Below are 25,835 nucleotides of genomic sequence, written 5' to 3' on the forward strand. Positions count from 1 at the left end.
ACTCTTTAATATCCCACCCAGTCTAATCCCACTCTCCCCCTCACTGCTGTACTCTTTAATATCCCACCCAGTCTAATCCCACTCTCCCCCTCACTGCTGTACTCTTTAATATCCCACCCGATCTAATCCCACTCTCCCCCTCACTGCTGTACTCTTCAATATCCCACCCAGTCTAATCCCACACTCCCCCTCACTGCTGTACTCTTTAATATCCCACCAGTCTAATCCCACACTCCCCCTCACTGCTGTACTCTTTAATATCCACCCAGTCTAATCCCACACTCCCCCTCACTGCTGTACTCTTTAATATCCCACCCAATCTAATCCCACTCTCCCCTCACTGCTGTACTCTTTAATATCCCACCCGATCTAATCCCACACTCCCCCTCACTGCTGTACTCTTAATATCCCACCCAGTCTAATCCCACACTCCCCCTCACTGCTGTACTCTTTAATATCCCACCCAATCTAATCCCACACTCCCCCTCACTGCTGTACTCTTTAATATCCCACCCGATCTAATCCCACTCTCCCCCTCACTGCTGTACTCTTTAATATCCCACCCAGTCCTAATCCCACTCTCCCCCTCACTGCTGTACTCTTTAATATCCCACCCGATCTAATCCCACTCTCCCCCTCACTGCTGTACTCTTTAATATCCCACCCAGTCTAATCCCACACTCCCCCTCACTGCTGTACTCTTTAATATCCCACCCAGTCTAATCCCACACTCCCCCTCACTGCTGTACTCTTTAATATCCCACCCAATCTAATCCCACACTCCCCTCACTGCTGTACTCTTTAATATCCCACCCAGTCTAATCCCACTCTCCCCCTCACTGCTGTACTCTTTAATATCCCACCCAGTCTAATCCCACACTCCCCCTCACTGCTGTACTCTTTAATATCCCACCCGATCTAATCCCACTCTCCCCCTCACTGCTGTACTCTTTAATATCCCACCCAGTCTAATCCCACTCTCCCCCTCACTGCTGTACTCTTTAATATCCCACCCAGTCTAATCCCACACTCCCCACTACTGCTGTACTCTTTAATATCCCACCCGATCTAATCCCACACTCCCCCTCACTGCTGTACTCTTTAATATCCCACCCGATCTAATCCCACACTCCCCCTCACTGCTGTACTCTTTAATATCCCACCCGATCTAATCCCACTCTCCCCCTCACTGCTGTACTCTTTAATATCCCACCCAGTCTAATCCCACACTCCCCCTCACTGCTGTACTCTTTAATATCCCACCCGATCTAATCCCACACTCCCCCTCACTGCTGTACTCTTTAATATCCCACCCAATCTAATCCCACACTCCCCCTCACTGCTGTACTCTTTAATATCCCACCCAGTCTAATCCCACACTCCCCCTCACTGCTGTACTCTTTAATATCCCACCCAGTCTAATCCCACTCTCCCCCTCACTGCTGTACTCTTTACTATCCCACCCGATCTAATCCCACTCTCCCCCACACTGCTGTACTCTTTAATATCCCACCCAGTCTAATCCCACACTCCCCCTCACTGCTGTACTCTTTAATATCCCACCCAGTTTAATCCCACACTCCCCCTCACTGCTGTACTCTTTAATATCCCACCCAGTCTAATCCCACACTCCCCCTCACTGCTGTACTCTTTAATATCCCACCCGATCTAATCCCACACTCCCCCTCACTGCTGTACTCTTTAATATCCCACCCGATCTAATCCCACTCTCCCCCTCACTGCTGTACTCTTTAATATCCCACCCAGTCTAATCCCACTCTCCCCCTCACTGCTGTACTCTTTAATATCCCACCCGATCTAATCCCACTCTCCCCCTCACTGCTGTACTCTTTAATATCCCACCCAGTCTAATCCCACACTCCCCCTCACTGCTGTACTCTTTAATATCCCACCCAGTCTAATCCCACACTCCCCCTCACTGCTGTACTCTTTAATATCCCACCCAATCTAATCCCACACTCCCCCTCACTGCTGTACTCTTTAATATCCCACCCAGTCTAATCCCACTCTCCCCCTCACTGCTGTACTCTTTAATATCCCACCCAGTCTAATCCCACACTCCCCCTCACTGCTGTACTCTTTAATATCCCACCCGATCTAATCCCACTCTCCCCCTCACTGCTGTACTCTTTAATATCCCACCCAGTCTAATCCCACTCTCCCCCTCACTGCTGTACTCTTTAATATCCCACCCAGTCTAATCCCACACTCCCCACTACTGCTGTACTCTTTAATATCCCACCCGATCTAATCCCACACTCCCCCTCACTGCTGTACTCTTTAATATCCCACCCGATCTAATCCCACTCTCCCCCTCACTGCTGTACTCTTTAATATCCCACCCAGTCTAATCCCACACTCCCCCTCACTGCTGTACTCTTTAATATCCCACCCGATCTAATCCCACACTCCCCCTCACTGCTGTACTCTTTAATATCCCACCCAATCTAATCCCACACTCCCCCTCACTGCTGTACTCTTTAATATCCCACCCAGTCTAATCCCACACTCCCCCTCACTGCTGTACTCTTTAATATCCCACCCAGTCTAATCCCACTCTCCCCCTCACTGCTGTACTCTTTACTATCCCACCCGATCTAATCCCACTCTCCCCCACACTGCTGTACTCTTTAATATCCCACCCAGTCTAATCCCACACTCCCCCTCACTGCTGTACTCTTTAATATCCCACCCAGTTTAATCCCACACTCCCCCTCACTGCTGTACTCTTTAATATCCCACCCAGTCTAATCCCACACTCCCCCTCACTGCTGTACTCTTTAATATCCCACCCAATCTAATCCCACACTCCCCCTCACTGCTGTACTCTTTAATATCCCACCCGATCTAATCCCACTCTCCCCCTCACTGCTGTACTCTTTAATATCCCACCCAGTCTAATCCCACTCTCCCCCTCACTGCTGTACTCTTTAATATCCCACCCGATCTAATCCCACTCTCCCCCTCACTGCTGTACTCTTTAATATCCCACCCAGTCTAATCCCACACTCCCCCTCACTGCTGTACTCTTTAATATCCCACCCAGTCTAATCCCACACTCCCCCTCACTGCTGTACTCTTTAATATCCCACCCAATCTAATCCCACACTCCCCCTCACTGCTGTACTCTTTAATATCCCACCCAGTCTAATCCCACTCTCCCCCTCACTGCTGTACTCTTTAATATCCCACCCAGTCTAATCCCACACTCCCCCTCACTGCTGTACTCTTTAATATCCCACCCGATCTAATCCCACTCTCCCCCTCACTGCTGTACTCTTTAATATCCCACCCAGTCTAATCCCACTCTCCCCCTCACTGCTGTACTCTTTAATATCCCACCCGATCTAATCCCACTCTCCCCCTCACTGCTGTACTCTTTAATATCCCACCCAGTCTAATCCCACTCTCCCCCTCACTGCTGTACTCTTTAATATCCCACCCAATCTAATCCCACACTCCCCCTCACTGCTGTACTCTTTAATATCCCACCCGATCTAATCCCACTCTCCCCCTCACTGCTGTACTCTTTAATATCCCACCCAGTCTAATCCCACACTCCCCCTCACTGCTGTACTCTTTAATATCCCACCCAGTCTAATCCCACACTCCCCCTCACTGCTGTACTCTTTAATATCCCACCCGATCTAATCCCACTCTCCCCCTCACTGCTGTACTCTTTAATATCCCACCCGATCTAATCCCACACTCCTCCTCACTGCTGTACACTTTAATATCCCACCCAGCCTAATCCCACACTCCCCCTCACTGCTGTACTCTTTAATATCCGACCCAGTCTAATCCCACACTCCCCCTCACTGCTGTACTCTTTAATATCCCACCCAGTCTAATCCCACACTCCCCCTCACTGCTGTACTCTTTAATATCCCACCCGGTCTAATCCCACACTCCCCCTCACTGCTGTACTCTTTAATATCCCACCCGATCTAATCCCACACTCCCCCTCACTGCTGTACTCTTTAATATCCCACCCAGTCTAATCCCACACTCCCCCTCACTGCTGTACTCTTTAATATCCCACCCAGTCTAATCCCACTCTCCCCCTCACTGCTGTACTCTTTAATATCCCACCCGATCTAATCCCACACTCCCCCTCACTGCTGTACTCTTTAATATCACACCCAGTCTAATCCCACACTCCCCCTCACTGCTGTACTCTTTAATATCCCACCCGATCTAATCCCACACTCCCCCTCACTGCTGTACTCTTTAATATCCCACCCAGTCTAATCCCACTCTCCCCCTCACTGCTGTACTCTTTAATATCCCACCCAGTCTAATCCCACTCTCCCCCTCACTGCTGTACTCTTTAATATCCCACCCGATCTAATCCCACTCTCCCCCTCACTGCTGTACTCTTTAATATCCCACCCGATCTAATCCCACACTCCCCCTCACTGCTGTACTCTTTAATATCCCACCCAGTCTAATCCCACACTCCCCCTCACTTCTGTACTCTTTAATATCCCACCCAGTCTAATCCCACACTCCCCCTCACTGCTGTACTCTTTAATATCCCACCCAGTCTAATCCCACTCTCCCCCTCACTGCTGTACTCTTTAATATCCCACCCAGTCTAATCCCACACTCCCCCTCACTGCTGTACTCTTTAATATCCCACCTAGTCTAATCCCACTCTCCCCCTCACTGCTGTACTCTTTAATATCCCACCCAGTCTAATCCCACACTCCCCCTCACTGCTGTACTCTTTAATATCCCACCCAATCTAATCCCACTCTCCCCCTCACTGCTGTACTCTTTAATATCCCACCCGATCTAATCCCACTCTCCCCCACACTGCTGTACTCTTTAATATCCCACCCGATCTAATCCCACACTCCCCCTCACTGCTGTACTCTTTAATATCACACCCAGTCTAATCCCACACTCCCCCTCACTGCTGTACTCTTTAATATCCCACCCAGTCTAATCCCACACTCCCCCTCACTGCTGTACTCTTTAATATCCCACCCAGTCTAATCCCACTCTCCCCCTCACTGCTGTACTCTTTAATATCCCACCCAGTCTAATCCCACTCTCCCCCTCACTGCTGTACTCTTTAATATCCCACCCGATCTAATCCCACACTCCCCCTCACTGCTGTACTCTTTAATATCCCACCCAGTCTAATCCCACACTCCCCCTCACTGCTGTACTCTTTAATATCCCACCCAATCTAATCCCACACTCCCCCTCACTGCTGTACTCTTTAATATCCCACCCGATCTAATCCCACTCTCCCCCTCACTGCTGTACTCTTTAATATCCCACCCAGTCTAATCCCACTCTCCCCCTCACTGCTGTACTCTTTAATATCCCACCCAGTCTAATCCCACACTCCCCCTCACTGCTGTACTCTTTCATATCCCACCCGATCTAATCCCACTCTCCCCCTCACTGCTGTACTCTTTAATATCCCACCCAGTCTAATCCCACACTCCCCCTCACTGCTGTACTCTTTAATATCCCACCCAGTCTAATCCCACACTCCCCCTCACTGCTGTACTCTTTAATATCCCACCCAATCTAATCCCACACTCCCCCTCACTGCTGTACTCTTTAATATCCCACCCAGTCTAATCCCACTCACCCCCTCACTGCTGTACTCTTTAATATCCCACCCAGTCTAATCCCACACTCCCCCTCACTGCTGTACTCTTTAATATCCCACCCGATCTAATCCCACACTCCCCCTCACTGCTGCACTCTTTAATATCCCACCCGATCTAATCCCACTCTCCCCCTCACTGCTGTACTCTTTAACATCCCACCCAATCTAATCCCACACTCCCCCTCACTGCTGTACTCTTTAATATCCCACCCAGTCTAATCCCACACTCCCCCTCACTGCTGTACTCTTTAATATGCCTCCCGATCTAATCCCACTCTCCCCCTCACTGCTGTACTCTTCAATATCCCACCCGATCTAATCCCACACTCCCCCTCACTGCTGTACTCTTTAATATCCCACCCGATCTAACCCCACTCTCCCCTCACTGCTGTACTCTTTAATATCCCACCCGATTTAATCCCACACTCCCCCTCACTGCTGTACTCTTTAATATCCCACCCAGTCTAATCCCACTCTTCCCCCTCACTGCTGTACTCTTTAATATCCCACCCAGTCTAATCCCACTCTCCCCCTCACTGCTGTACTCTTTAATATCCCACCCAGTCTAATCCCACTCTCCCCCTCACTGCTGTACTCTTTAATATCCCACCCGATCTAATCCCACTCTCCCCCTCACTGCTGTACTCTTTAATATCCCACCCGATCTAATCCCACACTCCCCCTCACTGCTGTACTCTTTAATATCCCACCCAGTCTAATCCCACTCTCCCCCTCACTGCTGTACTCTTTAATATCCCACCCAGTCTAATCCCACTCTCCCCCTCACTGCTGTACTCTTTAATATCCCACCCAGTCTAATCCCACTCTCCCCCTCACTGCTGTACTCTTTAATATCCCACCCAGTCTAATCCCACACTCCCCCTCACTGCTGTACTCTTTAATATCCCACCCGATCTAATCCCACACTCCCCCTCACTGCTGCACTCTTTAATATCCCACCCAGTCTAATCCCACACTCCCCCTCACTGCTGTACTCTTTAATATCCCACCCAGTCTAATCCCACACTCCCCCTCACTGCTGTACTCTTTAATATCCCACCCAGTCTAATCCCACTCTCCCCCTCACTGCTGTACTCTTTAATATCCCACCCAATCTAATCCCACACTCCCCCTCACTGCTGCACGCTTTAATATCCCACCCGATCTAATCCCACTCTCCCCCTCACTGCTGTACTCTTTAATATCCCACCCGATCTAATCCCACTCTCCCCCTCACTGCTGTACTCTTTAATATCCCACCCGATCTAATCCCACTCTCCCCTTCACTGCTGTACTCTTTAATATCCCACCCAGTCTAATCCCACACTCCCCCTCACTGCTGTACTCTTTAATATCCCACCCAGTCTAATCCCACACTCCCTCTCACTGCTGTACTCTTTAATATCCCACCCAATCTAATCCCACACTCCCCCTCACTGCTGTACTCTTTAATATCCCACCCAGTCTAATCCCACTCTCCCCCTCACTGCTGTACTCTTTAATATCCCACCCAGTCTAATCCCACACTCCCCCTCACTGCTGTACTCTTTAATATCCCACCCAGTCTAATCCCACACTCCCCCTCACTGCTGTACTCTTTAATATCCCACCCGATCTAATCCCACTCTCCCCCTCACTGCTGTACTCTTTAATATCCCACCCGATCTAATCCCACTCTCCCCCTCACTGCTGTACTCTTTAATATCCCACCCAGTCTAATCCCACACTCCCCCTCACTGCTGTACTCTTTAATATCCCACCCGATCTAATCCCACACTCCCCCTCACTGCTGCACTCTTTAATATCCCACCCGATCTAATCCCACTCTCCCCCTCACTGCTGTACTCTTTAACATCCCACCCAATCTAATCCCACACTCCCCCTCACTGCTGTACTCTTTAATATCCCACCCAGTCTAATCCCACACTCCCCCTCACTGCTGTACTCTTTAATATCCCACCCGATTTAATCCCACACTCCCCCTCACTGCTGTACTCTTTAATATCCCACCCAGTCTAATCCCACACTCCCCCTCACTGCTGTCCTCTTTAATATCCCACCCAGTCTAATCCCACACTCCCCCTCACTGCTGTACTCTTTAATATCCCACCCGATCTAATCCCACACTCCCCCTCACTGCTGTACTCTTTAATATCCCACCCGATCTAACCCCACTCTCCCCTCACTGCTGTACTCTTTAATATCCCACCCGATTTAATCCCACACTCCCCCTCACTGCTGTACTCTTTAATATCCCACCCGATCTAATCCCACTCTCCCCCTCACTGCTGTACTCTTTAATATCCCACCCGATTTAATCCCACACTCCCCCTCACTGCTGTCCTCTTTAATATCCCACCCAGTCTAATCCCACACTCCCCCTCACTGCTGTACTCTTTAATATCCCACCCGATCTAATCCCACTCTCCCCCTCACTGCTGTACTCTTTAATATCCCACCCAGTCTAATCCCACACTCCCCCTCACTGCTGCACTCTTTAATATCCCACCCGATTTAATCCCACACTCCCCCTCACTGCTGTACTCTTTAATATCCCACCCAGTCTAATCCCACACTCCCCCTCACTGCTGCACTCTTTAATATCCCATCCGATCTAATCCCACTCTCCCCCTCACTGCTGCACTCTTTAATATCCCACCCGATCTAATCCCACTCTCCCCCTCACTGCTGTACTCTTTAATATCCCACCCAGTCTAATCCCACACTCCCCCTCACTGCTGTACTCTTTAATATCCCACCCGATTTAATCCCACACTCCCCCTCACTGCTGTACTCTTTAATATCCCACCCGATCTAATCCCACTCTCCCCCTCACTGCTGTACTCTTTAATATCCCACCCAATCTAATCCCACACTCCCCCTCACTGCTGTACTCTTTAATATCCCACCCAGTCTAATCCCACACTCCCCCTCACTGCTGCACTCTTTAATATCCCATCCGATCTAATCCCACACTCCCCCTCACTGCTGTACTCTTTAATATCCCACCCGATCTAATCCCACTCTCCCCCTCACTGCTGTACTCTTTAATATCCCACCCGATCTAATCCCACTCTCCCCCTCACTGCTGTACTCTTTAATATCCCACCCGATCTAATCCCACTCTCCCCCTCACTGCTGTACTCTTTAATATCCCACCCGGTCTAATCCCACACTCCCCCTCACTGCTGTACTCTTTAATATCCCACCCAGTCTAATCCCACACTCCCCCTCACTGCTGTACTCTTTAATATCCCACCCGATCTAATCCCACACTCCCCCTCACTGCTGTACTCTTTAATATCCCACCCGATCTAATCCCACTCTCCCCCTCACTGCTGTACTCTTTAATATCCCACCCAGTCTAATCCCACTCTCCCCCTCACTGCTGTACTCTTTAATATCCCACCCAGTCTAATCCCACACTCCCCCTCACTCCTGTACCCTTTAATATCCCACCCGATCTAATCCCACTCTCCCCCTCACTCCCCGTACCCTATAATATCCCACCCAGTCAAATCCCACTCTCCCTCTCACTCCTGTACCCTTTAATATCCCACCCGATCTAATCCTACTCTCCCCCTCACTCCTGTACCCTTTAATACCCCACCCGATCTAATCCCAATCTTCCCCTCACTCCTGTACCCTTTAATATCCCACCCGATCTAATCCCACTCTCCCCCTCACTCCCCGTACCCTTTGATATCGCACCCAGTCTAATCCCACTCTCCCCTTCACTCCTGTACCCTTTAATACCCCACCCAGTCTAATCCCACTCTCCCCCTCACTCCCCGCAGCTTTTAATATCCCGTCCCAGTCTAATCCCACTCTCCCCCTCACTCCCCACACTCTTTAATATCCCACCCAGTCTAATCCCACTCTCCCCCTCACTCTCTACACAGTTTAATATCCCTCCCGATCCAATCCCACTGTCCCCGTCACTCCCCACACCCTTTAATATCCCACCCGGTCAAATCCCACTCTCCCCCTCACTCCCCACTCCCTTTAACAACCCACCCAGTCTAATCCCACTCTCCCCCTCACTCCCCGCACCCTTTAATATCCCACCCAGTCTAATCCCACTCTCCCCCTCACTCCCCACACCCTTTAATATCCCACTCGGTCAAAGCCCACTCTCCCCCTCACTCCCCACACCTTTATATATCCCACCCAGTCTCATCCCACTCTTACCCCTCACTCCCCTTACCCTTTAATATCCCACCCAGTCTAATCCCACTCTCCCCCCTCACTCCCCACATCCTTTAATATTCCACCCAGTCTAATCCCACACTCCCCCTCACACCCCACACACTTTAATATCCCACCCACTCTAATCCCACTCTCCCCCTCACTCCCCACGCCCTTTAATATCCCACCCAGTCTATTCCCACACCCCCTCAGTCCAACACTTTAATATCCCCCCCGATCTAATCCCACTCTCCCCCTCTCTCCCCGCTGTCTTTAATATCCCACCCAGTCTAATCCCACTCTCCCCCTCACTCGCCACACCCTTTAATATCCCACTCAGTCTAATCCCACTCTCCCCCTCACTCCCCGCACACTTTATTATCCCTCCCATTCTTAGCCCACTCTCCCCCCTCACTCCCCACACAATTTAATATCCCACCCAGTCTAATCACACTCTCTCTCTCTCACCCCACACCCTTTAATATGCCTCCCGATCTAATCCCACTCTCTCTCCTCACTCCCCACACCCTTTAACAACCGACCCACTCTAATCCCACACTCCCCCTCACACCCCACACACTTTAATATCCCACCCACTCTAATCCCACTCTCCCCCTCACTCCCCACGCCCTTTAATATCCCACCCAGTCTATTCCCACACCCCCTCAGTCCAACACTTTACTATCCCCCCCGATCTAATCCCACTCTCCCCCTCTCTCCCCGCTGTCTTTAATATCCCACCCAGTCTAATCCCACTCTCCCCCTCACTCGCCACACCCTTTAATATCCCACTCAGTCTAATCCCACTCTCCCCCTCACTCCCCGCACACTTTATTATCCCTCCCATTCTTAGCCCACTCTCCCCCCTCACTCCCCACACAATTTAATATCCCACCCAGTCTAATCACACTCTCTCACTCTCTCCCCACACCCTTTAATATGCCTCCCGATCGAATCCCACTCTCTCTCCTCACTCCCCACACCCTTTAACAACCGACCCAGTCTAATCCCACTCTCCCCCTCAGTCCCCACACACTTCAATAGCCCCCCCGATCTAATCCCACTCTCCCCCTCTCTCCCCGCAGTCTTTAATATCCCACCCAGTCTAATCCCACTCTCCCCCTCAGTGCAACACACTTTAATATCCCCCTCGATCTAATCCCACTCTCCCCCTCTCTCCCCGCAGTCTTTAATATCCCACCCATTCTAATCCCACTCTCCCCCTCAGTCCACACACGCTTTAATATCCCCCCCCGATCTAATCCCACTCTCCCCCCTCTCTCCCCGCAGTCTTTAATATCCCACCCAGTCTAATCCCACTCTCCCCCTCACTCCCCACACCCTTTAATATCCCACCCTGTCAAATCCCACTCTCCCCCTCACTCCCCGCACCCTTTATTATCCCTCCCATTCTTAGCCCACTCTCCCCCCTCACTCCCCACACACTTTAATATCCCTCCCGTTCTAAACCCACTCTCCCCCTCACTCCCCACACCCTTTAATATCCCACCCAGTCTAATCCCACTCTCCCCCTCACTCCCCACACCCTTTAATATCCCACCCAGTCTAATCCCCCTCTCCCCCTCACTCCCCACACCCTTTAATATCCCACCCAGTCTAATCCCACTCTCCCCCCTCACTCCCCACACACTTTAATATCCCTCCCGTTCTAAACCCACTCTCCCCCTCACTCCCCATACCCTTTAATATCCCACCCAGTCTAATCCCACTCTCCCCCTCACTCCCCACACCCTTTAATATCCCACCCAGTCTAATCCCACTCTCCCCCGCACTCCCCACACCCTTTAATATCCCACCCAGTCTAATCCCACTCTCCCCCTCACACCCTTTAATATCCCACCCAGTCTAATCCCACTCTCCCCCTGACTCCCCACACCCTTTAATATCCCACCCAGTCTAATCCCACTCTCCCCGTCACACCCTTTAATATCCCACCCAGTCTATTCCCACTCTCCCCCTCACTCCCCGCACCCTTTATTATCCCTCCCATTCTTAGCCCACTCTCCCCCCTCACTCCCCACACACTTTAATATCCCTCCCGTTCTAAACCCACTCTCCCCCTCACTCCCCATACCCTTTAATATCCCACCCAGTCTAATCCCACTCTCCCCCTCACTCCCCACACCCTTTAATATCCCACCCAGTCTAATCCCACTCTCCCCCTCACTCCCCACACCCTTTAATATCCCACCCAGTCTAATCCCACTCTCCCCCTCACACCCTTTAATATCCCACCCAGTCTAATCCCACTCTCCCCCTGACTCCCCACACCCTTTAATATCCCACCCAGTCTAATCCCACTCTCCCCCTCACACCCTTTAATATCCCACCCAGTCTAATCCCACTCTCCCCCTCACACCCTTTAATATCCCACCCAGTCTAATCCCACTCTCCCCCTCACTCCCCGTACCCTTCAATATCCCACCCAATCTAATCCCACTCTCCCCTCACTCCCCACACCCTTTAATATCCCACCCACTCTAATCCCACTCCCCCTCTCACTCCCCACACCCTTTAACAACCCACCCAGTCTATTCCCACACTCCCCCTCACTCCCCGCACCCTTTATTATCCCTCCCATTCTTAGCCCACTCTCCCCCCTCTCTCCCCGCAGTCTTTAATATCCCACCCAGTCTAATCCCACTCTCCCCCTCACTCCCCGCACCCTTTAATATCCCACCCAGTCTAATCCCACTCTCCCCCTCACTCCCCGCACCCTTTAATATCCCACCCAGTCTAATCCCACTCTCCCCCCTCACTCCCCGTACCCTTTAATATCCCACCCAGTCTAATCCCACTCTCCCCCCTCACTCCCCACACCCTTTAATATCCCAACCAGTCTAATCCCACTCTCCCCTCACTCCCCACACCCTTTAATATCCCAACCAGTCTAATCCCACTCTCCCCCATCACTCCCCACACACTTTAATATCCCTCCCGATCTAATCCCACTCTCCCCCTCTCTCCCCACACACTTTAATATCCCTCCCGATCTAATCCCACTCTCCACCTCACTCCCCACACCCTTTAATATCCCAACCAGTCTAATCCCACTCTCCCCTCAATCCCCACACCCTTTAATATCCCAACCAGTCTAATCCCACTCTCCCCTCACTTCCCACACCCTTTAATATCCCACCCGATCTAATCCCACTCTCCCTCTCCACACCCCGTACCCTTTAATATCCCTCCCGAACTAATCCCACTTCCCCTCACTCCCCACACACTTTAATATCCCACCCAGTGTAATTACACTCTCTCCCTCACTCCCCGCACCCTTTAACATCCCACCCTGTATAATCCCACTCTCCCCAGACACTTTAATATCACACCCAGTCTAATCCCACTCTCCCCCCTCACTCCCCGCACCCTTCAATATCCCACCCAGTCTATTCTCACTCTCCCCCTCACTCCCCACGGCATTTATATCCCACCGACTCTAATCCCACTCTCCCCCTTACTCCCCACACCCTTCAGTATCACACCCAGTCTAATCCCACTGTCCCCCATCACTCCTCGCACGCTTAAAATCCCACCCAGTCTAATCCCACTCCCCCCCCTCACTCCTCGCACGCTTAAAATCCCACCCAGTCTAATCCCACTCTCCCCCTCACTCCCCGCACCCTTTAATATCCCACCCTGTCAAGTCCCACTCTCCCCCTCACTCCCCGCACCCGTTATTATCCCTCCCATTCTTAGCCCACTCTCCCCCTCACTCCCCACACACTTTAATATCCCCCCCGATCTAATCCCACTCTCCCCCTCACTCCCCGTACCCTTTAATATCCCTCCCGATCTAATCCCACTCTCCCCCTCAGTCCCCACACCCTTTAACATCCCACCCAGTCTAATCCCACTCTCCCCTCACTCCCCACACCCTTTAATATCCCACCCAGTCTAATCCCACTCCCCCTCTCACTCCCCACACCCTTTAACAACCCACCCAGTCTATTCCCACACTCCCCCTCACTCCCCGCACCCTTTAATATCCCACCCAGTCTAATCCCACTCTCCCCCTCACTCCCCGCACCCTTTATTATCCCTCCCATTCTTAGCCCACTCTCCCCCCTCACTCCCCACACTCTTTAATATCCCTCCCGATCTAATCCCACTCTCCCCCTCACTCCCCGTACCCTTTAATATCCCACACAGTCTAATCCCACTCTCCCCCATCACTCCCCACACACTTTAATATCCCATCCAGTCAAATCCCACTCTCCCCCACACTCCCCACACCCTTTAATATCCCAACCAGTCAAATCCCACTCTCCCCCTCACACCCCGCACCTTTTAATACCCACCCAGTCTAATCCCACTCTCCCCCTCCACACCCCATACCCTTTAATATCCCTCCCGAACTAATCCCACTTCCCCTCATTCCCCACACACTTTAATATCCCACCCAGTGTAATTACACTCTCTCCCTCACTCCCCGCACCCTTTAACATCCCACCCTGTATAATCCCACTCTCCCCAGACACTTTAATATCCCACCCAGTCTAATCCCACTGTCCCCCTCACTCCCCACACCCTTTAATATCCCACCCGTTCTTATCCCACTCTCTCCCTCACACCCCGCACCCTTCAATATCCCACCCAGTCTATTCTCACTCTCCCCCTCACTCCCCACGGCATTTAATATCCCACCCACTCTAATCCCACTCTCCCCCTTACTCCCCACACCCTTCAGTATCACACCCAGTCTAATCCCACTGTCCCCCCTCACTCCTCGCACGCTTAATATCCCACCCAGTCTAATCCCACTCTCCCCCCTCACTCCCCATGCCCTTTAATATGCCTCCTGATCTAATCCCACTCTCTCTCCTCACTCCCCACACCCTTTAACAACCCACCCAGTCTAATCCCACTCTCCCCCTCAGTCCCCACACACTTTAATATTCCCCCGATCTAATCCCACTCTCCCCCTCTCTCCCCGCAGTCTTTAATATCCCACCCAGTCTAATCCCACTCTTCCCCTCAGTCCACACACACTTTAATATCCCCCCCGATCTAATCCCACTCTCCCCCTCTCTCCCCGCAGTCTTTAATATCCCACTCAGTCTAATCCCACTCTCCACCTCACTCCCCGCACCCTTTATTATCCCTCCCATTCTTAGCCCACTCTCCCCCCTCACTCCCCACACAATTTAATATCCCACCCAGTCTAATCACACTCTCTCTCTCTCTCCCCACACCCTTTAATATGCCTCCCGATCGAATCCCACTCTCTCTCCTCACTCCCCACACCCTTTAACAACCGACCCAGTCTAATCCCACTCTCCCCCTCAGTCCCCACACACTTTAATATCCCACCCAGTCTAATCCCACTCTCCCCCTCAGTCCACTCACCCTTTAATATCCCACTCAGTCTAATCCCACTCTCCCCCTCACTCCCCGCACCCTTTATTATCCCTCCCATTCTTAGCCCACTCTCCCCCCTCACTCCCCACACTCTTTAATATCCCTCCCGTTCTAATCCCACTCTCCCCCTCACTCCCCACACCCTTTAATATCCCACCCAGTCTAATCCCACTCTCCCCTCACTCCCCACACCCTTTAATATCCCACCCACTCTAATCCCACTCCCCCTCTCACTCCCCACACCCTTTAACAACCCACCCAGTCTATTCCCACTCTCCCCCTCACTCCCCGCACCCTTTATTATCCCTCCCATTCTTAGCCCACTCTCCCCCCTCTCTCCCCACACCCTTTAACAACCGACCCAGTCTAATCCATCTCTCCCCCTCAGTCCCCACACACTTTAATGTCCCCCCCGATCTAATCCCACTCTCCCCCTCACTCCCCACGGCATTTAATATCCCACCCACTCTAATCCCACTGTCCCCCCTCACCCTTTAATATCCCACCCAGTCTAATCCCACTCTCCCGTCACTCCCCACACCCTTTAATATCCCACCCAGTCTATTCCCACTCTCCCCCTCACTCCCCGCCCCCTTTAATATCCCACCCAGTCTAATCCCACTCTCCCCCCCCTCACTCCCCACACCAATTAATATCCCACCCAGTCTATTCCCACTCTCCCCCTCACTCCCCGCACCCTTTAATATCCCACCCAGTCTAATCCCACTCTCCCCTCACTCCCCACACCCTTTAATATCCCACCCAGTCTATTCCCACTCTCCCCCTCACTCCCCACACCCATTAATATCCCACCCAGTCAAATCCCACACTCCCCCTCACTCCCCACACCCTTTAATATCCCACTCAGTCTAATCCCACTGTCCCCCTCACTCCCCACACACTTTAATATCCCACCCGGTCAAATCCCACTCTCCCCCTCACTCCCCACACATTTTAATATCCCACCCAGTCTAATCCCACTCTCCCCCTCACTCCCCGCACCCTTTAATATCCCACTCAGTCTAATCCCACTGTCCCCCTCACTCCCCACACGCTTTAATATCCCTGTCGATCTAATCCCACTCTCCCCCTCACTCCCCGTACCCTTTAATATCCCACACAGTCTAATCCCACTCTCCCCCATCACTCCCCACACACTTTAATATCCCACACAGTCCAATCCCACTCTCCCCCTCACTCCCCACACCCTTTAATATCCCACCCAGTCTAATCCCACTCTCCCCTCACTCCCCAAACACTTTAATATCCCACCCAGTCTAATCCCACTCTCCCCCTCACACGCCGCACATTTTAATACCCACCCATTCTAATCCCACTGTCCCCCTCACTCCCCGTACCCTTTAATATCCCACCCAGTCTAATCCCCCTCACTCCCCACACCCTTTAAAATCCCACCCGGTCTAATCCCACTCTCCCCCTCACTCCCCACACCATTTAATATCCCACCCAGTCTAATCCCACACTCCCCCTCACTCCCCACACCCTTTAACATCCCACCCAGTCTAATCCGACTCTCCCCCTCACTCCCCAAACACTTTAATATCCCACCCAGTCTAGTCCCACTCTCCCCCTCACTCCCCACACCCTTTAATATCCCACCCGGTCTACTCCCACTGACCCCATCACTCCCCACACCCTTTAATATCCTACCTGGTCAAATCCCACTCTCCCCCTCACTCCCCACACCTTTGAATATCCCACCCAGTCTAATCCCACTCTCCCCCTCACTCCCCGCACCTTTGAATATGCCACCCAGTCTAATCCCACTCTCCCCCCTCACTCCCCGTACCCTTTAATATCCCACCCAGTCTAATCCCACTCTCCCCTTTCACTCCCCACACCCTTTATTATCCCTCCCATTCTTAGCCCACTCTCCCCCTCACTCCCCCACACACTTTAATATCCCTCCCGATCTAATCCCACTCCCCCTCACTCCCCGTACCCTTTAATATCCCACCCAGTCTAATCCCCCTCACTCCCCACACCCTTTAAAATCCCACCCGGTCTAATCCCACTCTCCCCCTCACTCCCCACACCCTTTAATATCCCACTCAGTCTAATCCCACACTCCCCCTCACTCCCCACACCCTTTAACATCTCACCCAGTATAATCCCACTCTCCCCACACCCTTTAATTTCCCACCCAATCTAATCCCACTCTCCCCCTCACTCCCCACACCCTTTAATATCCCACCCAGTCTAGTCCCACTCTCCCCCTCACTCCCCACACCCTTTAATATCCCACCCGGTCTACTCCCACTGACCCCATCACTCCCCACACCCTTTAATATCCTACCCGGTCAAATCCCACTCTCCCCCTCACTCCCCACACCTTTGAATATCCCACCCAGTCTAATCCCACTCTCCCCCTCACTCCCCGCACCTTTGAATATGCCACCCAGTCTAATCCCACTCTCCCCCTCACTCCCCGTACCCTTTAATATCCCACCCAGTCTAATCCCCCTCACTCCCCACACCCTTTAAAATCCCACCCGGTCTAATCCCACTCTCCCCCTCACTCCCCACACCCTTTAACATCTCACCCAGTATCATCCCACTCTCCCCACACCCTTTAATTTCCCACCCAATGTAATCCCACACTCCCCCTCACTCCCCACACCCTTTAACATCTCACCCAGTATAATCCCACTCTCCCCACACCCTTTAATTTCCCACCCAATCTAATCCCACTCTCCCCCTCACTCCCCACACCCTTTAATATCCCACCCGGTCTACTCCCACTGACCCCCTCACTCCCCACACCCTTTAATATCCCACCCAGTCCAATCCCACTCTCCCCTTTCACTCCCCACACCCTTTAATATCCCACCCAGTCGAATCCCACTCTCCCCCTCACTCTGCACTGCCTTTAATATCCCACCCAGTCTCATCCCACTCTCCCCCTCACACTGCACTGCCTTTAATATCCCACCCAGTCTCATCCCACTCTCCCCATCACTCTGCACTGCCTTTAATATCCCACCCAGTCTCATCCCACTCTCCCCCTCACTCTGCACTGCCTTTAATATCCCACCCAGTCTCATCCCACTCTCCCCCTCACTCTGCACTGACTTTAATATCCCACCCAGTCTCATCCCACTCTCCCCCTCACTCTGCACTGCCTTTAATATCCCACCCAGTCTCATCCCACTCTCCCCCTCACTCTGCACTGCCTTTAATATTGCACCCAGTTTCATCCCACTCTCCCCCTCACTCTGCACTGCCTTTAATATCCCACCCAGTCTCATCCCACTCTCCCCCTCACTCTGCACTGCCTTTAATATCCCACCCAGTCTCATCCCACTCTCCCCCTCACTCTGCACTGCCTTTAATATCCCACCCAGTCTCATCCCACTCTCCCCCTCACTCTGCACTGCCTTTAATATCCCACCCAGTCTCATCCCACTCTCCCCCTCACTCTGCACTGCCTTTAATATCCCACCCAGTCTCATCCCACTCTCCCCCTCACTCTGCACTGCCTTTAATATCCCACCCAGTCTCATCCCACTCTCCCCATCACTGCCCGCAGCCTTTAATATCCCACCCAGTCTCATCCCACTCTCCCCCTCACTCTGCACTGACTTTAATATCCCACCCAGTCTCATCCCACTCTCCCCCTCACTCTGCACTGCCTTTAATATCCCACCCAGTCTCATCCCACTCTCCCCCTCACTCTGCACTGCCTTTAATATCCCACCCATTCATCCCACTCTCCCCCTCACTCTGCACTGCCTTTAATATCCCACCCAGTCTCATCCCACTCTCCCCCTCACTCTGCACTGCCTTTAATATCCCACCCAGTCTCATCCCACTCTCCCCCTCACTCTGCACTGCCTTTAATATCCCACCCAGTCTCATCCCACTCTCCCCCTCACTCTGCACTGCCTTTAATATCCCACCCAGTCTCATCCCACTCTCCCCCTCACTCTGCACTGCCTTTAATATCCCACCAAGTCTAATCACACTCCCCATCACTGCCCGCAGCCTTTAATATCCCACGGTTTCCAGTGACAGGAGGATCGGTAACCAGAGGGACACAGTTTGAAGATAGTCGGTGACAGACACAGAGGGGGAAGTGAGAAATAGTTCACTTTGACCCCAAAGTGTTGTTGTTTTGTTCACAGAGGAAGACTTTAAATGTCCTGCTTCAAACCGACTCACCCCGCTTTGTCAGATGAAACTGGGCAATCGATGTACCAGCGACGATGATTGTGATATTTGGCAGACTTGTTGCAAGACTGGATGTGGGGACAGATGCGTCATGAATTTCAACAGCAGAGGTAAGGAGGACAGGCAATTCAACGCCCATCTGATATGCTTTGGTTACCTCCAAACTCAGTTCTTCCACTGCCCTCCTGACCGGCCTCCCTTCTCCCACCGTCCACCTTTCCTAAACCCTGCTGCCCATTAACTAACTCACACCAACTCATCTTCCCGTTGCCGCCCCTGTGCTTACTGACCTACACTGGATCCCTATCCGCAACACCTTGACGTTGAACCTTTAGTCCTTATTTTCAAACCCCTGCACTGCTTCCTCAGTCCCTCCCTATCTCTGTAAACTCCTCAAGTTCTGCAACTCTCTGAGATCCCTGCGCTCCTCCAATTAAATCGTATCATGGTGACAGCACAGACAGAGGCCATTCAGCCCATTGTATCCATGTCCGCTCTCTGCAAGAGCAAATCTGCTGATCCCAGACCGCCGACCTTTCCCCTCTCGCCCTGCAGTTTGTTTTATCTTCAGCTGCTTATATAATCCCCTCTTGAAAGCTACAACTGAAACTGACTCCATCACACTCTCAGGCAGTTCATTTCCAGATCCTAACCACTCGCTGTGTAAAAATAGCTTTTCTCATGTCATCTCTCGTTCTTTTGTCAGTTTGGGGAGGTGATGGCAGAGTGGTATTATCACTGGACTAGTAACCCAGAGACCCAGGGTATTGCTCTGGGAACATGGGTTCAAATTCCACCACAGCAGAAGGTGGAATTTGAATTCAATTAATAAACCTGGAATTAAAAAGCTAGCCTAATGATGACCAGGAAACCATTGTCGATTGCTGTAAAATCCCACCTTGTTCACTAATGTCCTACAGGGAGAGAAATCTGCCATCCTCACCTGCTCTGGCCAAGAGACCCAGACCCACAGCAATGTGGTTGACTCTGAAATACCCTCTGCAGTGGCCCAGCAAGCCACTCAGTTGTATCAAATCGCTACATGGACATCAGCGGTTCAAGGAGGCAGCTCACCACCACCTTCTCAAGGACATTTGTGGATGGGCAATAAATGCTGGTCTGGTCAGCGATGCCCACATCCCATGTATGAATATTAAATAAACCTTGAATGAATTTCCCCCATTACCATCCCTGTGCTCATTGGCCTACACTGGTTTCCAGAGTCCAGCAACGCCTTGATTTTAACATCTCCAAACCCACCCCATGGCCTCTTCACCCCCTTCCAATCTGTACAACCTCCAGCCCGACAATCCTCCCTATCTCTGTTACCTCCTATCTGTGTATCCTCCAACCCCGACAATCCTCCCTATCTCTGTAACCTCCTCCAGCCCGACAATCCTCCCTATCTCTGTCACCTCCTCCAGCCCTGACAACCCTCCCTATCTCTGTAACCTCCTCCAGCCCTGACAACCCTCCCTATCTCTGTAACCTCCTCCAGTCCCTACAACCCTCCCTATCTCTGTAACCTCCTCCAGCCCTGACAACCCTCCCTATCTCTGTAACCTCCTCCAGCCCCTACAATCCTCCCTATCTCTGTAACCTCCTCCAGCCCTGACAACCCTCCCTATCTCTGTAACCTCCTCCAGCCCCGACAATCCTCCCTATCTCTGTAACCTCCTATCTGTGAATCCTCCAACCCCGACAATCCTCCCTATCTCTGTACCTTCCTCCGGCCCTGACAATCCTCCCTATCTCTGTAACCTCCTCCAGCCCTGACAACCATCCCTATCTCTGTAACCTCCTATCTGTGAATCCTCCAACCCCGACAATTCACCCTATCTCTGTACCTTCCTCCGGCCCTGACAACCCTCCCTATCTCTGTAACCTCCTCCAACCCCGACAACCCTCCCTATCTCTGTAACCTCCTCCAGCCCGACAATCCTCCCTATCTCTGTAACCTCCTCCAGCCCCGACAACCCTCCCTATCTCTGTAACCTCCTATTTGTGTATCCTCCAACCCCGACAACCCTCCCTATCTCTGTAACCTCCTCCAGCCCGACAATCCTCCCTATCTCTGTAACCTCCTCCAACCCCGACAACCCTCCCTATCTCTGTAACCTCCTCCAGCCCTGACAACCCTCCCTATCTCTGTAACCTCCTATCTGTGTATCCTCCAACCCCGACAACCCTCCCTATCTCTGTAACCTCCTATCTGTGTATCCTCCAACCCCGACAACCCTCCCTATCTCTGTAACCTCCTCCAGCCCTGACAACCCTCCCTATCTCTGTAACCTCCTCCAGCCCCGACAACCTTCCCTATCTCTGTAACCTCCTCCAGTTCCCTACAACCCTCCCTATCTCCGTAACCTCCTCCAGCCCCGACAACCTTCCCTATCTCTGTAACCTCCTCCAGTTCCCTACAACCCTCCCTATCTCTGTAACCTCCTCCAGCCCTGACAACCCTCCCTATCTCTGTAACCTCCTCCAGCCCTGACAATCCTCCCTATCTCTGTAACCTCCTATCTGTGTATCCTCCAACCCCGACAACCCTCCCTATCTCTGTAACCTCCTCCAGCCCTGACAACCCTCCCTATCTCTGTAACCTCCTCCAGCCCTGACAACCCTCCCTATCTCTGTCACCTCCTATCTGTGTATCCTCCAACCCCGACAACCCTCCCTATCTCTGTAACCTCCTCCAGCCCTGACAACCCTCCCTATCTCTGTAACCTCCTATCTGTGTATCCTCCAACCCCGACAATCCTCCCTATCTCTGTAATCTCCTCCAGCCCTGACAACCCTCCCTATCTCTGTAACCTCCTTTCTGTGTATCCTCGAACCCCGACAACCCTCCCTATCTCTGTTCCCTCCTAACTGTGTATCCTCCAACCCCGACTATCCTCCCTATTTCTGTAACCTCCTCCAGCCCTGACAACCTTCCCTATCTCTGTAACCTCCTCTAGCCCCGACAACCTTCCCTATCTCTGTAACCTCCTCCAGTTCCCTACAACCATCACTATCTCTGTAACTTCCTCCAGCCCTGACAACCCTCCCTATCTCTGTAACCTCCTCCAGCCCTGACAACCCTCCCTATCTCTGTAACCTCCTCCAGCCCTGACAACGCTCCCTATCTCTGTAACCTCCTCCAGCCCCTACAACCTTCCCTATCTCTGTAACCTCCTCCAGACCCCTACAACCCTCCCTATCTCTGTAACCTGCTCCAGCGCCCTACAACCATCCCTATCTCTGTAACCTCCTCCAGCCCCTACAACCCTCCCTATCTCTGTAACCTCCTCCAGCCCCCGACAACCCTCCCTATCTCTGTAACCTGCTCCAGCCCCCTACAACCCTCCCTATCTCTGTAGCCTCCTCCAGCCCCCTACAACCCTCCCTATCTCTGTAACTTCCTCCAGCCCCCTACAACCATCCCTATCTCTGTAGCCTCCTCCAGCCCCGACAACCCTCCCTATCTCTGTAACCTCCTCCAGTCCCCCACAGCCCTCCCTATCTCTGTAACATCCTCCAGACCCCTACAACCCTCCCTATCTCTGTCACCTGCTCCAGCCCCCTACAACCCTCCCTATCTCTGTAACCTCCTCCAGCCCCCGACAACCCTCCCTATCTCTGTAACCTCCTCCAGCCCCCTACAACCCTCCCTATCTCTGTAACCTCCTCCAGCCCCCTACAACCATCCCTATCTCTGTAACCTCCTCCAGCCCCCTACAATCCTCCCTATCTCTGTAACCTCCTCCAGCCCCGACAACCCTCCCTATCTCTGTAACCTCCTCCAACCCCCCACAACCATCCCTATCTCTGTAACCTCCTCCAGTCCTCTACAATCCTCCCTATCACTGTAACCTCCTCCAGTCCCCTACAACCCTCCCTATCTCTGTAACCTCCTCCAGTCCCCTACAATCCTCCCCATCTCTGTAACCTCCAGTCCCCTACAATCCTCCCCATCTCTGTAACCTCCAGTCCCCTACAACGCTCCCTATCTCTGTTACCTCCTGCCCTCCCGATCTTTGTAACCTCATCCAGCCCCCTACAACCCTACGAAAAGTAGAGGTGGTTGATTCGCGACCCCCCTCCTCCAGACCTCCACGTGAAGGCGCTGGAGTCGGGATGGAGATTCCGCCAGACATCCACCAAGTTGAGGGAGCTGATCCGTTCCCTCAACTTCTCCACCGACGCTTGGCCGCGCTGGGGACCGGAGCGATCCCCCACCTCGAGGGTACAGTTAAAATCCCCCACCTGAGGATGATGCACTCGCCACTATCGATGGAGCTCGAGAGCGGACACTTCTTCAAAGAAGTGCGCTTGCAACGCGCCGGGCCTGGGCGCGTACACGTTCACAAAGTGGAGCGGCACGCTACCCAGGTGAACGGCGAGGTGGAGCAAGCTGCCCAGCACTAGCTCCTTGACCCCCAAGATCTCCGGCTGAAAAGTCGGGACCAACAAGATAGCCACCCCACTAGAAATAGGGGTGAGGTGACTCATGTAGACCCCACCCTGCCACTCCAGGAGCCAGGTGGTTTCGTCTCCCGGAACGGTGTGGATTTCCTGCAGAAAGCTCACCGCGTATCTCCCTTCCCTGAGGACTGAGAGATTGTGAAATCTGCGGTGAGACCCCCTGCTGCCGTTGATGTTGAGGCTGGCTATGGTTATCTTCATGTCAAAGGTACTTAAAACCCGTCACCAACAGCTCACTGTGAGGAGGGAGTGGAAGTGCACCTGGCCCTCCACTCCCCCAGCAACCCATTGAGGAACACATTAAATCGGCACCTCTCAACCAGTATCACTCCCGCACCCTTGCCCACTTTCTTGAGGGCAGCACACGGACAGACTGGATGATCAGCGCCAGATTCGACCAACGGCCGAGGGCCAGCTGAACTTTATTGCGGCAACCCCTGCAAGCCGTGAGGAAATCCCGGAGTTCCGCCATGGGGATGAGAGGCCCTCGTGCCTCCCACCGAGTCCCCATCCTCCTCCGCGTCGTCACCCCTAGCGGCCGACACACCCACCACACACTGTGGGGCGGACATCCCGGCCGCTCCAGCTGGTCCCACCTCCGTCACGATCCCACCCCCAGAATCAATGGCAGAGGAGTCCTCTCTAGGTTCTAAGATGGAACTGGAGCCTGTGGGTACCAGCAGTTCAGGACCCCCCTCCACCTCCATCCCCAGACCAATGAGTGGTCCAGGGGAGATGGAAGTGCTCGACACAGAAATCCAGCCAGGAGCCGGTACCGGAGGCAGAGAGAGGACGCTATCTCCTGCTCCGCCAGCGCCCACAGACCCAGCAGGTGGTGCAATGTTTTCAATTATAACCAGGTCAGGTGTCTCCTGGTTGGTGGTGGGTTTTGGCTGGGAGGGCTGACCCTTTGGGGCCTCACTCTCCCTTCCACTCAGGGCACCCGACCCTGTGGCAGTGGCAAAATTGGAGGCGTCCCCAGGCTCTCCCACCACAAGCAGGGTTCCACTTGCTTCTTCAGGAGGGGCTGCATGTACAGGTGTCTCCCCCTCCCCTCCATCCTGAGGGGTAGGGAGCTCCTGCTCAGGCTTTACAGACTTCGTGGTGGTGGCAGGGGGACCCGAAACAGGAGACAGCCCCTGTCCAACAGATGGCCCCCGCACCTCAGGGCCCTGTGTTACTTCTGTGGAGGGGTGCCTTCTCCTCTTTTTCCAACTGGGGCACGGAGGTTCAGAGACCTCCATGTCATCAGAGGCCTCCGCCTCCACACTCTCCTTGTTTTTTAGTTACTCCGGGCCTGAGCCCAGCCCTGGGGCAGGTGTGCTCCCCGAGATCGGGCCTTGGGCTGAGCTCAGGCTCGGGTTGCGTCCGGTCCAGGGGACGCGCCTCTCGGTGTTTATTTTTGCTCCGCGCCTTCCTTCCACAGCCTCCGGAACCGACTGAGCAATGTCTGTAGATGTAGGGGGAGTGGGAGGAGGTGCAGTGGCGCCACCCTGGGCCGCCGCGGTAGAGTTAGTAGCTGGGAGGTTGGGGCAGTTCTTAGGAATATGCCCCACCCCCATCCGAGGTCCAGAAGACGTGGTAGGCTGTTCCCTGGAACTCCACATTAAATTGGCCATCCGTGAACTCCTCCCATGCAAGCCACATAAATAGATGGCGGCAGAAGGAGTACACATGCCGGAGGCTGTTTTACTGAAGACCGAGCGGGATTGGGGTGATCCCCGACTTCACCTCCCCCAGAAGGTGCAGGTGGGGGAGGAGGAGCTCACTGGGAATGAAGGGTGCAATGTTAGACAACAGTATCAGCTGCACAGTGGTCCCCAGAGGGTCCACCAGCAGGAAGGTCCCCCCCACAGTGAGCCCCTTCCTCAGGGCCAGGGACACGGCCCGCTCAGTCTTCAGGAAAAACACAGCCTTCCCATACATCTTCAAGGTTGCCACAGTGCCCGAGGGG

At 52.9% G+C, this 25,835-nt stretch overlaps 1 protein-coding gene across 1 annotated transcript in view; it reads left to right on the top strand.

Annotated features, from left to right (window-relative positions):
- LOC137361947 (antileukoproteinase-like) overlaps positions 1–25,835 on the top strand; it is a 47,520-nt gene that overhangs the window by 12,374 nt on the left and 9,311 nt on the right. The window contains exon 2 of the mRNA XM_068026529.1: positions 19,369–19,524. Within this exon, the coding sequence (XP_067882630.1) occupies positions 19,369–19,524 (156 nt within the window). The remainder of the gene's footprint in view (positions 1–19,368; positions 19,525–25,835) is intronic.

The sequence above is a fragment of the Heterodontus francisci genome, unplaced genomic scaffold (assembly GCF_036365525.1).
Source record: "Heterodontus francisci isolate sHetFra1 unplaced genomic scaffold, sHetFra1.hap1 HAP1_SCAFFOLD_323, whole genome shotgun sequence".
Taxonomy (NCBI): Eukaryota; Metazoa; Chordata; class Chondrichthyes; order Heterodontiformes; family Heterodontidae; genus Heterodontus; species Heterodontus francisci.